The 13,377-nt window shown below is 40.8% G+C and overlaps 1 protein-coding gene across 1 annotated transcript in view; it reads left to right on the top strand.

Moving 5' to 3' along the window:
* Positions 1-13,377, top strand: part of LOC119415214 (receptor-type tyrosine-protein phosphatase F) — a 194,309-nt gene that overhangs the window by 116,652 nt on the left and 64,280 nt on the right. Inside the window, exons 8-13 of the mRNA XM_037682373.1 lie at positions 1,749-2,018; positions 2,791-3,372; positions 3,550-3,683; positions 4,194-4,338; positions 8,727-9,032; positions 9,771-9,964. Of these exons, the coding sequence (XP_037538301.1) occupies positions 1,749-2,018; positions 2,791-3,372; positions 3,550-3,683; positions 4,194-4,338; positions 8,727-9,032; positions 9,771-9,964 (1,631 nt within the window). The remainder of the gene's footprint in view (positions 1-1,748; positions 2,019-2,790; positions 3,373-3,549; positions 3,684-4,193; positions 4,339-8,726; positions 9,033-9,770; positions 9,965-13,377) is intronic.

Below are 13,377 nucleotides of genomic sequence, written 5' to 3'. Positions count from 1 at the left end.
GCATGCTTTGCCTGAGAATTTCATCCCCGTCCTGTTCCCAGGCTGGTAAAACTCCTCAGCTGCCCCAGTTTTCTCATGTAAAATCAGCCATATTCTCAGGAACTCGAGAAAAATATTGTTGACACAACTTTCTGAATGTTTAATGTTTTTTTTGGTTGGTTTTTTTTTTCAGCAAAGCAATTAAACATTTTCCAAACTTAATATGTGGAAGCCAACTTTAGTCTGCTCCAAAGCCTGCCTCACCTTTTTACAATTTTTGACATTATCTTGTTTTAAAAGAAACTCACAAGGCCAAACTTCAAAATCAGGACATTTTTGTGGCTCCGGCTTGGAATATTAATTATTATTTTTTATACTGGGCCAAGTAGTTTCATCCCACATGAATCTGTTGATTAAAACAGCAGAAAGTCTGCATGCAGTACCTCAATTATGATGGGAAAAATTCAGATGAATGTGAACCTGCCCCCCCCCCCCCACCCCCACACTTATTAAAACGCGGTCTAGAGAACCAGCCTTTTCCTGACTGGAATCTCAAAAGGTGCTTTTGTGTTTTTCCATTTCACCACATAATGAGGGGAATAACAAGCATGGCTGTAACGACGTTCCGGTTCAAATTAGATCGGGAGGGAGGGGTGAAGGGTTGGGGGGAGGAGAGGTAAAGGGAGACTCATATTTGAAAATCCATTTTCATAAGGACCGGTGCATAAGAGCAATTACAGTCAAGTTTTCTTTTTTTCAGATGCTCAGAGCTTCTGTATTGCATTAGGGGAAACAAGTAGTGAGAATTCTGCAATGATGGTTTTGCGCTCTAGTGTCTTAAAGACGTATGAACAGTGGATGTGAAATAGAGATAATGAATTCTCAGTGGGGAGCTAAATGTTTAGCTCAACTTCACTTTCTTCATAGTCAAGAGTAAAGAAGTTTGAGCTCCTCCTTCTGAAACTGAGTTCAAACTGCAGAAACATGTCACATATTTAACACGTGTGACACTAATGGATGTTCACACTGTGTTGTCAAGGTTTCTTTCCCATGTCAAATAAAAAAGGTTCCTGCAAAAAGTTACCATAAAAAGACCTAAAACGTGTAAAGAGCGGAAGATGTTTTGTATGCATCTTCGTATAGACAGAAAGTCATATGTAAATGCTGACTGCCTGTTTATTCCAGTCTAGCTTTTCAGTGTAGTATGGAGCCTCTGAATAGGTGTTTGCCTTGTCCCAGGCGACGTCAACGGGCCCTTCTTGTCTCCATGGGAACTCCTTTTTAATGTCAGTCTATCTGCATATCAGAACTGCACAAAGAGCGTGAGAGACAGAGAGACAGAAAGACAGGCCGAGCTAAAGGAGCTAGAGAGAGGGAGGAGAAATCAGACAATGCCATCTCCACAGTGTCCTTCAATGATGCAACTTTCGCCACCATTTGACACTTTGACAAAAGAGGTCCAGATGTAGTCCGGCAAACCTGGACTATTTTCGGTAATATTCCTTTCTGTAGGAAAAAAGGATAAAACGTCTTTAAGTTTCCTGAACCATTTTGTGACTTTTTTCCACCCCCCATTGTGCTCGCCTGAACATTTGAACAGTAGCGATCAGCTCCCTATTTGATTGGCTTTTCTGAAATAGGGTTTACCCTTGACAGCATTGCAAGGGACAAGACCATTTATAATTTCATATAAAAGATACCATATTCACCTAACAGGTCCAACTTACTCATTCCATTCTCCTTTTTTTTTTTTTGCTTAATACTCATAGTACGAAGAGTTCCACCTAGATTTTCCATTCCTCCTACCAACCAAGAGGTGATGCCAGGAGGCAGCATTAACTTGACTTGCGTGGCAGTGGGATCGCCAATGCCCTATGTCAAGTGGACCATGGGCCAAGTGGACCTAACCAAAGAAGAGGAGATGCCATTGGGACGCAATGTGTTGGAGGTCACCAACATACATGAATCAGCCAACTACACGTGTGTGGCAATCTCTTCTCTGGGCATGATTGACCACACGGCACAAGTTACTGTCAAAGGTGAGCACTGTTTATTCACACAGGTTTAGACTTTTTATCTGTGAGGTCGTCACCTTCAACTGCCATGTAGAACGTTTTTCAGACTTTTTATATTTTTACATCTTAAGTTTTTCTATAGTTTTGGTTAATACCTAAATGCACAATTTAAAAGTGATCTGTTTGAAGTGTCCTTGTCAATGCATTGCTGCCTCAGCTTGTAATTTTCAGTCTGCCTATTTCTTCATCTAAGTGTGTATGTGACTTTGAAGCTGTGTTGTCTACCTATCACAGCCTCTGGTATCAGTATTTGTCTATATTGATCTCCTTTTCCACTCAGCTGATCAATACACAAAATGTCACAGTCATTAGCGGGACCACAGCAATACAGACCTTTATCCCTAAGGAAGCCTTAATGTGGACCCTTTGTTTGGTTTGCATTTGTAACAACAGGAACTACTCCTGCATTTTTTTTTGTATTGTCAGTAATAGCTAGGCCAGTTATTAAGCACAAAATTGTTACTTCACTCTGGCCTTTCTATTCATTTTGTGGTAATTGCACCTGACAGTGCTATAAGGATTAGCTTTTGAACCAGTCACCTCAGCCCTATGAGGAACATAATAGAGCATTATTAGACCTGTTGTTTCTTTTCTCCACATGAGCTTATTTTGCTGGATTGTACCTACATCTTTAGAACTATCAGATCAAACATGTCAGAAGTTCAAGTTGTCCTAAAATTACTTAAAAAATCCATTTGAAATAATCAAATGTAATATTTTGCTTCTCCTTCCACAGCCTTACCAAAGCCCCCCACCTCACTCACAGTGACTGAAACCACAGCCACCAGCGTGACCCTCACATGGGACTCCGGAAACCCAGAACCTGTCTCTTACTACATGATCCAATACAAAGCCAAGTCCTCAGACAATGGCTTTCAGGAAGTGGAGGGTGTTGCTACCACACGTTATAGCATTGGTGGACTCAGTCCATACTCTGATTATGAGTTTCGTGTCATGGCTGTCAACAACATTGGCCGCGGGCCACCCAGCGACCCTGTGGAATCGCGCACTGGCGAACAGGCCCCCTCCTCACCACCTCTACACGTTCAGGCACGCATGCTGAGTGCCAGTACTATGCTGGTCCAGTGGGAGCCTCCTGAAGAGCCCAACGGACAAATAAGAGGTTACCGAGTATACTACAGCCCTGAGAATAAAACTCCACTGAGCGCCTGGCAGAAACACAACACAGATGATAGCAGCCTGACAACTATCTCAGGCCTGATTCCTGATATCACCTACAGCCTCAGGGTACTGGGTTTCACCTCTGTGGGTGACGGGCCACCTTCTGAAATCCTACAAGTGAAAACACAGCAAGGAGGTGAGGAGCAAGCCACCCTATGTAGCATTGTCTAATTCTTTATGTGTTTAAAAACTGGCAAAGTTACTGGACTATTGCAGTTAAAACCATAGCATGCTTGTGTATTTAGAAAAAAATTGACTTTATCGATGCCTTATTTTTCATCTGACACTTGTCCGTTCTCTTGCTCTGCTCTAGTGCCTGCTCAACCATCTAGTTTTGCTGCTGAAGCTGAGCTGGACACACGCATCAAACTAACTTGGCTTTGGCCGGTGCAGGACCCCATCACTAAGTACGAGCTTCAATACTGGGAGGCCGGCTCAAATAACAAGGTTAGAATAACAACATGAAGGTTTTACTATTTCATTTTCTAGGCTTCTCTCTCACAAAGCATCTCAGCTATCATTCTGTCTGCAGCTGAATTTGTCTCATATTTTTGGTGAAACTACACACATATGAATCTGACTTTTTATGATGCAATTTCTCTGAATGAGAAGTGTCAGCAGAGGCAGTGCTATCGTAGTAATGAAGTCAGCTCTTCAGCTGATGAGAAAGATCTAATGCAGACACACACAGCACGGTTTCTCACTTTTGTTGTGGCAATTTGTTTAACTCTGTTGGACTGTATCAGTTGGAAACTTGAGGGCAAATTGTTCTTGGAACAAGATGTTCTCACATTCAGCTGTACTCCATTGCATTCATGTATGACAGATAGGATTTCAATTGAAGATTAAATCATCTTGCTATAGCAAAACAGCTTAGCACATTAATAGACTTGTGCTACTTTTTTATTTTTTAGTTATTTTTTTTTTATCCCTCTGTCCAAATCTGCCTCTCCCCAGATACATGTGACTTTTGACCCAGCTGGCTTCTATGATGTGGATGGTTTGAAGCCGGACACCTTGTACCATTTTTCCCTGGCAGCCCGTTCTGAAATGGGTTTAGGTGTCTACACCCAGCCCATTGAGGCTCGCACTGCTCAGTCTAGTAAGTACACCATTTTCATTTCTCTCATGACCATCTATCCTATCTGCTTGTTATCCACTAACCGGTGATATTAAAGAGTCGCCTACAGGTGGCTGAAACAGGTTTAGGTCATTCTGTTCAGTAAATGTGTGACAAAATTTGAGTGTTGAAGACCTTAAAACAGAGTGAGAGCAACTTGAATGTCAAGTCAATCTCAGCTGAACATAAAATGCTGACAGTGCAGCCATCCCGGTCAGCTTCTTGCCCCTCCACCTTCCTTCCCCTGTCACCGGCACTAACCCTCCTGTCCATCTATCTGAGAGCAGGCCCTGTGTCAAAGGTACGTTTGATGTGTCTTGTTCCCACATTTGTGAGCTGTGTTGTTTCGCCTCAGATCATTATGTGCTTTTACAGTGCCACCTCTCAAAATGTCACTCACTTTTTGTGTGCGTTTTGTTTTTGCTGTGGCGACATAATCTTGTACCACTTCTCAGGAAAGCTTGAGTGCAATACATGTGTGGCTTGCACAAACCTTGAGGGAAAAGTGCACCAAAATTTTGGCAATAATTTGGAAACCAAAAAAAAAGTTTTTCCACATCATTTGACTCCTGAAACTGACGATGCAATGGACCAGAAACTGGACACGTCACTTTATTGGAGTTGAAACAATAGAATCAAATGCTCAATTTGTGGCTGCTCTGAGATGTTACAATGTGGAGCTTGTTCTTTCACCAAAAGATTGTTGGCTGAGCACAGACTCCGCTTTCAGAGAGCAAACAAACCCAACAACAGGCATGTTTAATTATGAAATGTGATTGGAATGCAATGATTAATTAAAGTTAATCATGGAATTAAAGTTAATTAGCGGCAGCTGATTTGTGTGCATTCGCACCACTGCGCACATTTAGATGCTGAGTTTCCCTTGAATTTTCCGTATATCTCTGGCTGTTGATTAGTGCTACAAGACACGTAGGAAGGGGTGGACAAAACACAGTGGAGCGCAATGAGGGGGAAACTGGATTTTATAAGCCCAGATTGTCCTCAGGAGCACTTTAGGCCATCTCTTTTGCAGTCTTTGGAATTTTGATCAGTTGTTTTACTCATACAAGTCCAGCATATGATGCACAAAATCTCACATTAAGCTAGCTTGTTTGTAAAATAGTCATAAGTCGCTGTAGTTTTAAAAACACAGAGACAGACGCACATGTATATACAAAAATAACATTTATTATTCAAAAATATAAAAAATCTCGGAACTCTACGAGCAAATGTTCTCAAGTTTATTTCTTTTTTTTTTTTTTGAGACAAAATAATATAATTGCAACTTTGGAATCAGGATTCAGTTACATATTACGTTTGTTGACTTTGTTCAAAATGTCTTATCTAGTTTTTCCTTCAGGATTTTCTTTTGTTTTGTGCAGCTTTATTGTTGTTGTAGTATCAGAGTAAGACGTCAACTTTATGCAAAGTTGAATTGGCCTTATTTTTGCTTTACTCTTTTAAGATGGCCATTTATTCCCTCAAACAACCTACCAAAGTACTGTAGCAACCCAATTATTAGTCAATTCCTTTACAAGGAATCCAAAATACAGCCATTTAAGCCATACTTTTAAATACAGTAGTCCCTCACTACTTCGTGGTTCGTTTATCGCAGACTCGCTCTATCTCGGTTTTTCAAAATAAGATTGGACATGACACACAACTGGCTGATTGATGGATGAGCCGCACCATCGGCATAGAATTTTAAATTAAATTATTTTAAATTATTTAGCACCTGCTGCACCTTTGTGCAGCCCATACTGCAGTATAAACTTCCCGCTGCAGCTGATCAGCTGTTATTTGTGCAGAGCTGAGAAGTGGGCGTGGCCAAGAGCGCTTGTAGGTGGCCAAGAGAGCAGCTGGAGGCAGAGAGCTGAAATCATGACATTCTGTGCTCTTTTAGAGTGTTTAGAGTTTAGAAACATTAGTTAGAATACTGCAAGAGTGGAAAGGGTTTAAAACGCCTATATAACCGTGGGTCTTCAGGGTACGGATCCCCTGCGATAAACAAGGGACTACTGTACTCCTTTGTGACTTAACTACTTGCAATAGTTTAAAGCAACATTCTTTACTTATACTTTCTTGTCAGAAAGATTTCCAGGTTGTATATTTTGAAAACTAATGGCTAATCGCTGCTCAAGTTTCACCATGTTTGAACGCATGTTAGAACCTAGAACAAACAAGTGAAAATGACATCAACCTGTCACAAAGACGAGTGGTTCAAAAAAAGTCCATGTTGTTGTTCCTTCTGCTTGCTGATGAAATAAAATTCAGTTAAATGAATTTTAAATACATACGTGTAAGATGGTGTGTATGAAATAAGTAAATGCCTTGGGAAGTTTCTGAGACAAACAGGCAGGAAGGAACGACATTTTCTGGGGCTGCACCTAAATGTTCTGTAAACTTTTTTTTTTAAGTCAAAGCAACAACAAAAAATCTGATCTTGATTTATGTTTTTTCTTTGGTTTGTTTGTTTTGGGTGTTTCTTATTCTGCGTGCGCTCTTCATCTTAGCTAAGGGCTTGACACAGCTGCATGATACTTGACCTAAAATTGAATGGAAATATATTTATGTAACAGAGATTAAGCTCTTGGAAAATCAATAGGTGGAGGTGAAGTTCATGATCAGATTTACTCTTTCTTGCTAAAATTAAAACTGAATATGTTTCTTTTTTTTTTGTAGTACATGAGGGAAGGTGGAAGCTGTAATTTTGTTTACATCATAGGCCACTTTAATATTTTCTTAAATGTTCTGAAAGCTTAAATGTGCTCACGTAATGATCTATCAAAATTACAAACTAGACCTAAACATGTATAATTATTTTTGAATTAAAGTTTCCCCCTGGTTGCTGCCTCTGAGGCATTTGTATTTCTTTTGGTGTTACCTTTTCGTGTCCACTTTGACTTTGATCCAGCAGATTTTCCATCACAAGCTCAATACCAGAATCAATTCTGAAAATCATCAGAACTTTTCTGATTCAGTCTGCCACCTTTTCTTAAATACACAGGGCTCTGCCAAGCCTTTGTAGTTTTCCCTTCACTCCACAGCCTCACATCTCTTTTGTTGAGCTTTATTCTTTGTAAAGGTTTTGTGTTCTGACATTAATTTGTTAGACTCATTCTACATTTCATGAGCATGCGTTATAAGAAAACCCTTTTTTTTTATTTTCTTTCCCTTGCTTCTTTTAAGAGTCCTTAAATTATTATTTTTAAGAAGTCAAATAGGCTCATGATTTAGTTTGGTGAACAAACTTTCTGAATGTTGTTTTTTTTTGTTTTGTTTTGTTTTTTGTTATGTACTTGTTCTGCATTTTAAAATTGTTTAGTTTCTCCTTTTTACCTCTAGACTTGAGAGTTTGCATGCTTTTACTGCACCAGTAATAAATAACAACCGTTATTCATTTCAGAAATAACCAGCATCTTAATACAAGAGGTGCAGATAATTGTGTTTTTGATTTAAACAATAAAGCATTACAGTGTGAGGTGGCTATATTAACATTATGAGTGAAAACTGATATATGCAATCATTTCACTTTAACATTATTGGTTTAGTTGTAATAAATAGGCAAGTAAATGACAGAGTGACAAGTTGCATACTTTATCAGAGCATTTTTTTTTATTTCTTTCCATCTGTTAATAATATTGTTTTGAATGCTGGTGGCGGCAACAAACAGATGTTAGCTGGAATAGGCTTGAGTGTTATTGATAATAAAATTAAGGCCGTATACTGTGTGTCACTGCCCATCTTAGCCCCAGCCAAACTCTAACGAAGCCGAGAGGTTCTGCATCAACGTGTTAACACCAGTCAACACTGTCAAGCAGTTGTTCACAAGCTCACACATCTTTGGCCTGTTTATTACTCCCTCAGCTCACTGCAAGAGGCAGCATGGAGGGCGGTTAGGGACAAATTATGTCTTCATAAAAACACTGCCTTATAAAATTTTGGCACATCTTACATTCTGTCCGCCTCACCCTGTAGTTTCATTGCCTTCTGCATAAATGAAGCGCCAAACACGGCTTCAGCTGTAACCCCATAATGAGTTTTCGCATCCAATCTCTCAGTCTGGAGGTAGCATCCTGTTCAGTATGGAAGCTTTTTGCATTCAAACTAAATTTTGTATTTCATATGCAAACTTGCATTTTTGTATTTTATGTGCAGGGACAAGCACGCACATTGTCATAAAAACATCAGATTTTTGTACAACGTTAGCGGTTCTGCTTTCATTTTTGATACGATATGCACTTTATTCTGCATATTCTTGATCCCGGTGCAAAAAGCTTCTGCAGTGGTTTTGTGTGCATTTAGTTTTACTTTTTGTTTGCTTGATCCATACCCTTCCTTCGTGTGGTTTTGCCCCCTTCCCCCTACAGCCCCATCCGCCCCACCTCAGGAAGTACATCTGGTCAGCCTGAGCTCCACCAGCCTCAAGGTGAGTTGGGTGGCACCACCTGCCGCTAGCCGCCACGGTGCCATTGTGCGCTACACAGTCAGATACCAGGCCCTGGCTGGAGAGGACTTGGAGCGCCATGATGTGCCTGACATCGGGGCAGATGCCACCAGCTACGTGCTGGAAGGCCTGGAGAAGTGGACTGAGTATCAGGTGTGGGTGATGGCTCACACTGATGTGGGTCCAGGCCCTGAGAGCCCCCCAGTGAGGATGAGAACCAACGAAGATGGTAGGTTGAAACCTTGCTCAAAGCAGAGTGCTCCCAAACTGTAACACTCTCCTTTGCTTACTGCAGCCTGTCACTATATTTCTACTCCTTCTTCTGATTTTACAGATTAATGTTCTTTGTCCTGTAGATAAATTATGTGGTAATGAGGTGGCGGTGGTAACTGATTGGGATCACCTTCTTTTTCTCCCTTTCTTCATCTTGTTTGTTACAGCTCCAGTTACAGAAGCTTCATCGCTCCTGGGCTTCAGTTCTGTCACTTTCCTCTTGCTTTCTTTTTATGTATTGTGCAAAAAAAAGTGGAACAGATCTCGACTCTCTTCTCTACTGCTCTTTGGTCTTTTTCTACTTGTTTCTTTTTTTGTTTGTTTTCAATTCACCAGAGGGTGGATTCTTCTGAGAGAGAGAGTGGTCTATAATTAACTTGTTTAAAGTTTCCAGCAGCACAGCTAATTTCATACTGACATTAAGGTAATAACAGTCATGGTGACACTACATGCTGTTGCATATAGGGTGTTTTGGGGACACGATAGTGTTGAATCATCGGAAATGAGCAGAGAGACTATGATTCAGCGCTAGTATTTCATCTCTCTACAAAGTTATTTTAAACAGTTCTTTGGATTCTCATAAGTGAACTAATAAAAATCACCATCTCAGCACATTTTGACTCTCAATTCTCTTCCTATTCTCCTTGCGGTCTCTGCTTCTGTCTATTCATCTAACTCGTTGTTTGGTTTCCAGTGCCTGGAGCACCCCCCAGGAAGCTAGAGGTTGAGGCCTTAAATTCCACCGCCCTCCGAGTTACCTGGAAGCCACCTCTTCAGTTGAAGCAGCATGGCCAAATCAGAGGCTACCAGGTCATCTATTCCCGGTTTGAAAATGGTGAACCGCGAGGCCAGCCAATCCTCATGGATGTTGCTTTGCCAGAAGCACAGGTACAATATGATATCTCACTCTTTTCCAGTCTATCTTTGTCCCTTTTCTGTCTAAACAGGGACTATCCTGTGCAGACTTGTGACAATTTTCACTCTGCTGTCCTCTTATTGTTTGATTCCATGCCTTTTTCCCCACACGTTTCTCGTTTACTGGGTGGCACACATAGAACTTTCTTTCTGCCGACTCCAGTATCCTCTCTCTGTCTTTTTTAAATCTTTCCCTACATGTGACATTTGACTCTAAATTGGTACCCTGCTCCTACAGCTTTGGATTAGCTGTCAGAACAAAATCCACTTAAATTCTACAGTAATAGCTGTTAGATATTTTCTGTGCAACATCAGGATGTGGCTTAGTGGAATCAATGCAGCTCTTTTGCAGTTTTGCCAGTAATACATATGCACTGCCTTGTTACCATGTTTATAAATTAGAGTTATTTCCCCGACACTACCCTTCACATGTTAATACGGGCTGAACTGAATTGCCCAAAGCTGTGCAACACCATGAGATGGATGAAAGATTGTAATCCTTAAGTGGGACTCAGAGATTCATGAATATCTTAATACTAAAAAAAGCCCAAGCCTCATGTTTTTCTGCTTTTGAAAGAGGAATCAAACAGCTTAATAATCTCCGTCTGATTGTTTGCTGGGAGCAAACATTGAAACTACTACATACCATCCCACCTTCAGTCGCCTTCAATGAAAGCATATAATTTGAACAATCGTGTTTACTGGCCACATAAATAAAAAGAACATCTGAGCAGCCTTGCATGTGTCTAAGCTGGGTTTGCTTAAAAAAAGGCAGCAGCAGGCTGTTGGTTCAATTTCTAGGCAGAGACAACTGGCGTACCCTCCAGTTGGAACTATTAACGTTGTTATTTTACCAAACAAACATTTGTCTTGAGTCTTATCATTAAAGAAAATGAAGAAATGCTAAATTCACTTTCCATTGGTATATTATGAATGATCCTAAGCAGGGATTTATGGATTCAAATCATTTCTCAAAATTCACTGACTCTATAATAATTTTCTACATAAAGTATTTCCTTCACCATCTGCCGCTCCAATTTGTACACCTAAAATTAACATTAAGTTAATTCATTTTCACCAAAGAATGCCATTTTTTCTACACCAGGTCAAGTATGCGATCACTTATTAAACATCCCAGCTTTGGTTTTACAGCAGTAGATTCTGGCAGTTATCTGACTGTGTACACGAGAGCTTGAGAGCCACGACAGCACCGTTTGGTCTGGAGGAAGAAAAAAAAAAAGAAGACAAACATTATGGCTGCCTGCTATCGTGGAAGTGTTTTCTTTATGTCGACGCGTTCCGCTTGATTTTGGTTTGAGTTGTGAAAACCGAACTGAACATGACCCTACTTGTTATGCAAACAATACTCCCTGCCATGTCTCATTTGTGGCATGCTCACACAATAAACACAAAGGCACACTGTAATTTGGTGCTTAGTATAACTTGCATGTTCCAGTTTTTTGTCTGGGACACGGTTCAAATACATTGGCCTCCCCCTCCTTGTCAGACCCTGGAATTTATGCTCACATAATCAGGATTTTTTCCTTTTTATTCCAAATTTCACCTCCCTTTTTTTAATGTGGCTTCATTTTGCTCCTTCCTGCTTGAAAATGGGTTGAGTAATTACCAGAGGCTTGCGTGCAGGTCGGTTACCCTTGGTTGAGTCATCTCAACAGGTTGTTTTCTGGAAGACTTCATTGAGTAGTCAACCTGCAAGGACCTGCCCAGACATCATTAGGGACCACACAGTCAGCCAACAGTCCCTTATGCATCTTCGCCTGACTGGTTTTAGAACAATCCCTCCTTTTTCACACATATTTCCATTCACGTACCGCAAGAGCAAGTGGAAAAAAAACAGATAACATGGCCCGACATGCTTCCTGTAAAAAACAACCTTGTAGTATGGTGGTCAAAAAGAGTTCATGACTCATCTCAGATTCATGCAAATCCCTCATACGCACACCTGTAATTGATGACGAAGTAAAAGAAGAAAAAAACAATTTTACTGTATGCTGGCACAGAATATGGCTCAGGATATTTCACTGATTAATTCCCCTAATGTGTTGTGAAATCAGTTCTACAACCACCCTTTCACCTGAAATGGAAGCACAGTAAGCCTGCCAGGAAGAAAAGCAAAATCCAAATTTTCCAGGTCTCTTAACAACACACCACAGCCTCACCTTAGACTTCAGTCGCTGCTCTAAGCTGGCGGATTGAATTGCAGATCCCGTCAAAATCACTATCGCCTTTCCCCTTCCCTTTGTCTCTGTGTTTTTGGCTTCTTTTCACCCTCTCTTGGGGTTAGCTCAAATGCTGCGAGTAGAGCTAGCAGAGCTTGGCTGTGCGTGGGCACTTTAAGCGCTTCTTTTCTTTTCAAGCAGGAGCCCACACATCGCCCTCATTTTCCTGCTAAATTTAAACCAGAGGCCATGTTAGCAGTGTGATGTTATCAACCCCTCGACAATCATACTTTTGTAGGAAAACTGACCGAAACGTGAGTCTGCAACTTCACTCTCACTGTGCTATTCCAGCTGCATCAAGGCTCATTTTTTTATGTACAGCTAAAACATTTTATAGAAACTAGTCAAACAATTTAAGCCATTACCCTCAGTCTTTGACTCGGTTCAGATTTGGCCCGAGCTTGCCTTTCTGCCCAACTTTGCCTCTATTCAGCACTACTTTCCAGCTTCATTTGGTTTGACCACTCATGCATTTTTGTAGTTTATGCGGGCGAGGTGACGCTTCACTGCATCCACGGCCTTCACCACCCCAGACTGGAGTTAAATGGAAATTGAGGTAAAAAAGAGAAAAGAAGCACCTCAGCCCGTTTCACTCTATCAATCATGACAGCTCCTTCTCTTCCACATCACTCGTTCTCCTCTCGTTCCCATTTTTATAGCCGCACATCTCAGCCCATGTCATCACATTTGCATTCACCCGCCTGCAAATTATACTGCTCCGATTCCACAAACGACGCTTATCAGCAATGATGTGTTTTCAGCTTGCGTTGGTATTCAAAATATAAATGGCGGCTAATTTATAATTCTCCTGTGAATTAGCAGAAAGCAAAAGGAGTTGCAGTAGAAAGGCATTAAACCTGATATGAGATAGGAACTTGCGAACCTTAAAGTGTTTGCTGTTTTGTTGACGCACTAAGCTGAGCTGACAGTAAACAAATTAAGCAATTACGAACATCGCAAACCGTTAGTCATGGAGTTAAGCGGCAGCTGTTCTTGAATGGTACTTTTTAGTGCCCCACTATGTCAAGGCGGCACAAGGCTGCAATTTTTGATGTGCCATGTGTCTCAGCTAGTCACAACTGGCTCATTCTTCACTTATCTGGTTGGTAATAAAGACCACCAACATAAACAAAGGTGATTTTTTTT

Source organism: Nematolebias whitei, chromosome 9 (genome assembly GCF_014905685.2).
Source record: "Nematolebias whitei isolate Nwh7 chromosome 9, NemWhi1, whole genome shotgun sequence".
Classification (NCBI taxonomy): domain Eukaryota; kingdom Metazoa; phylum Chordata; class Actinopteri; order Cyprinodontiformes; family Rivulidae; genus Nematolebias; species Nematolebias whitei.
This window is presented reverse-complemented; position numbering and strand designations above follow the sequence as displayed.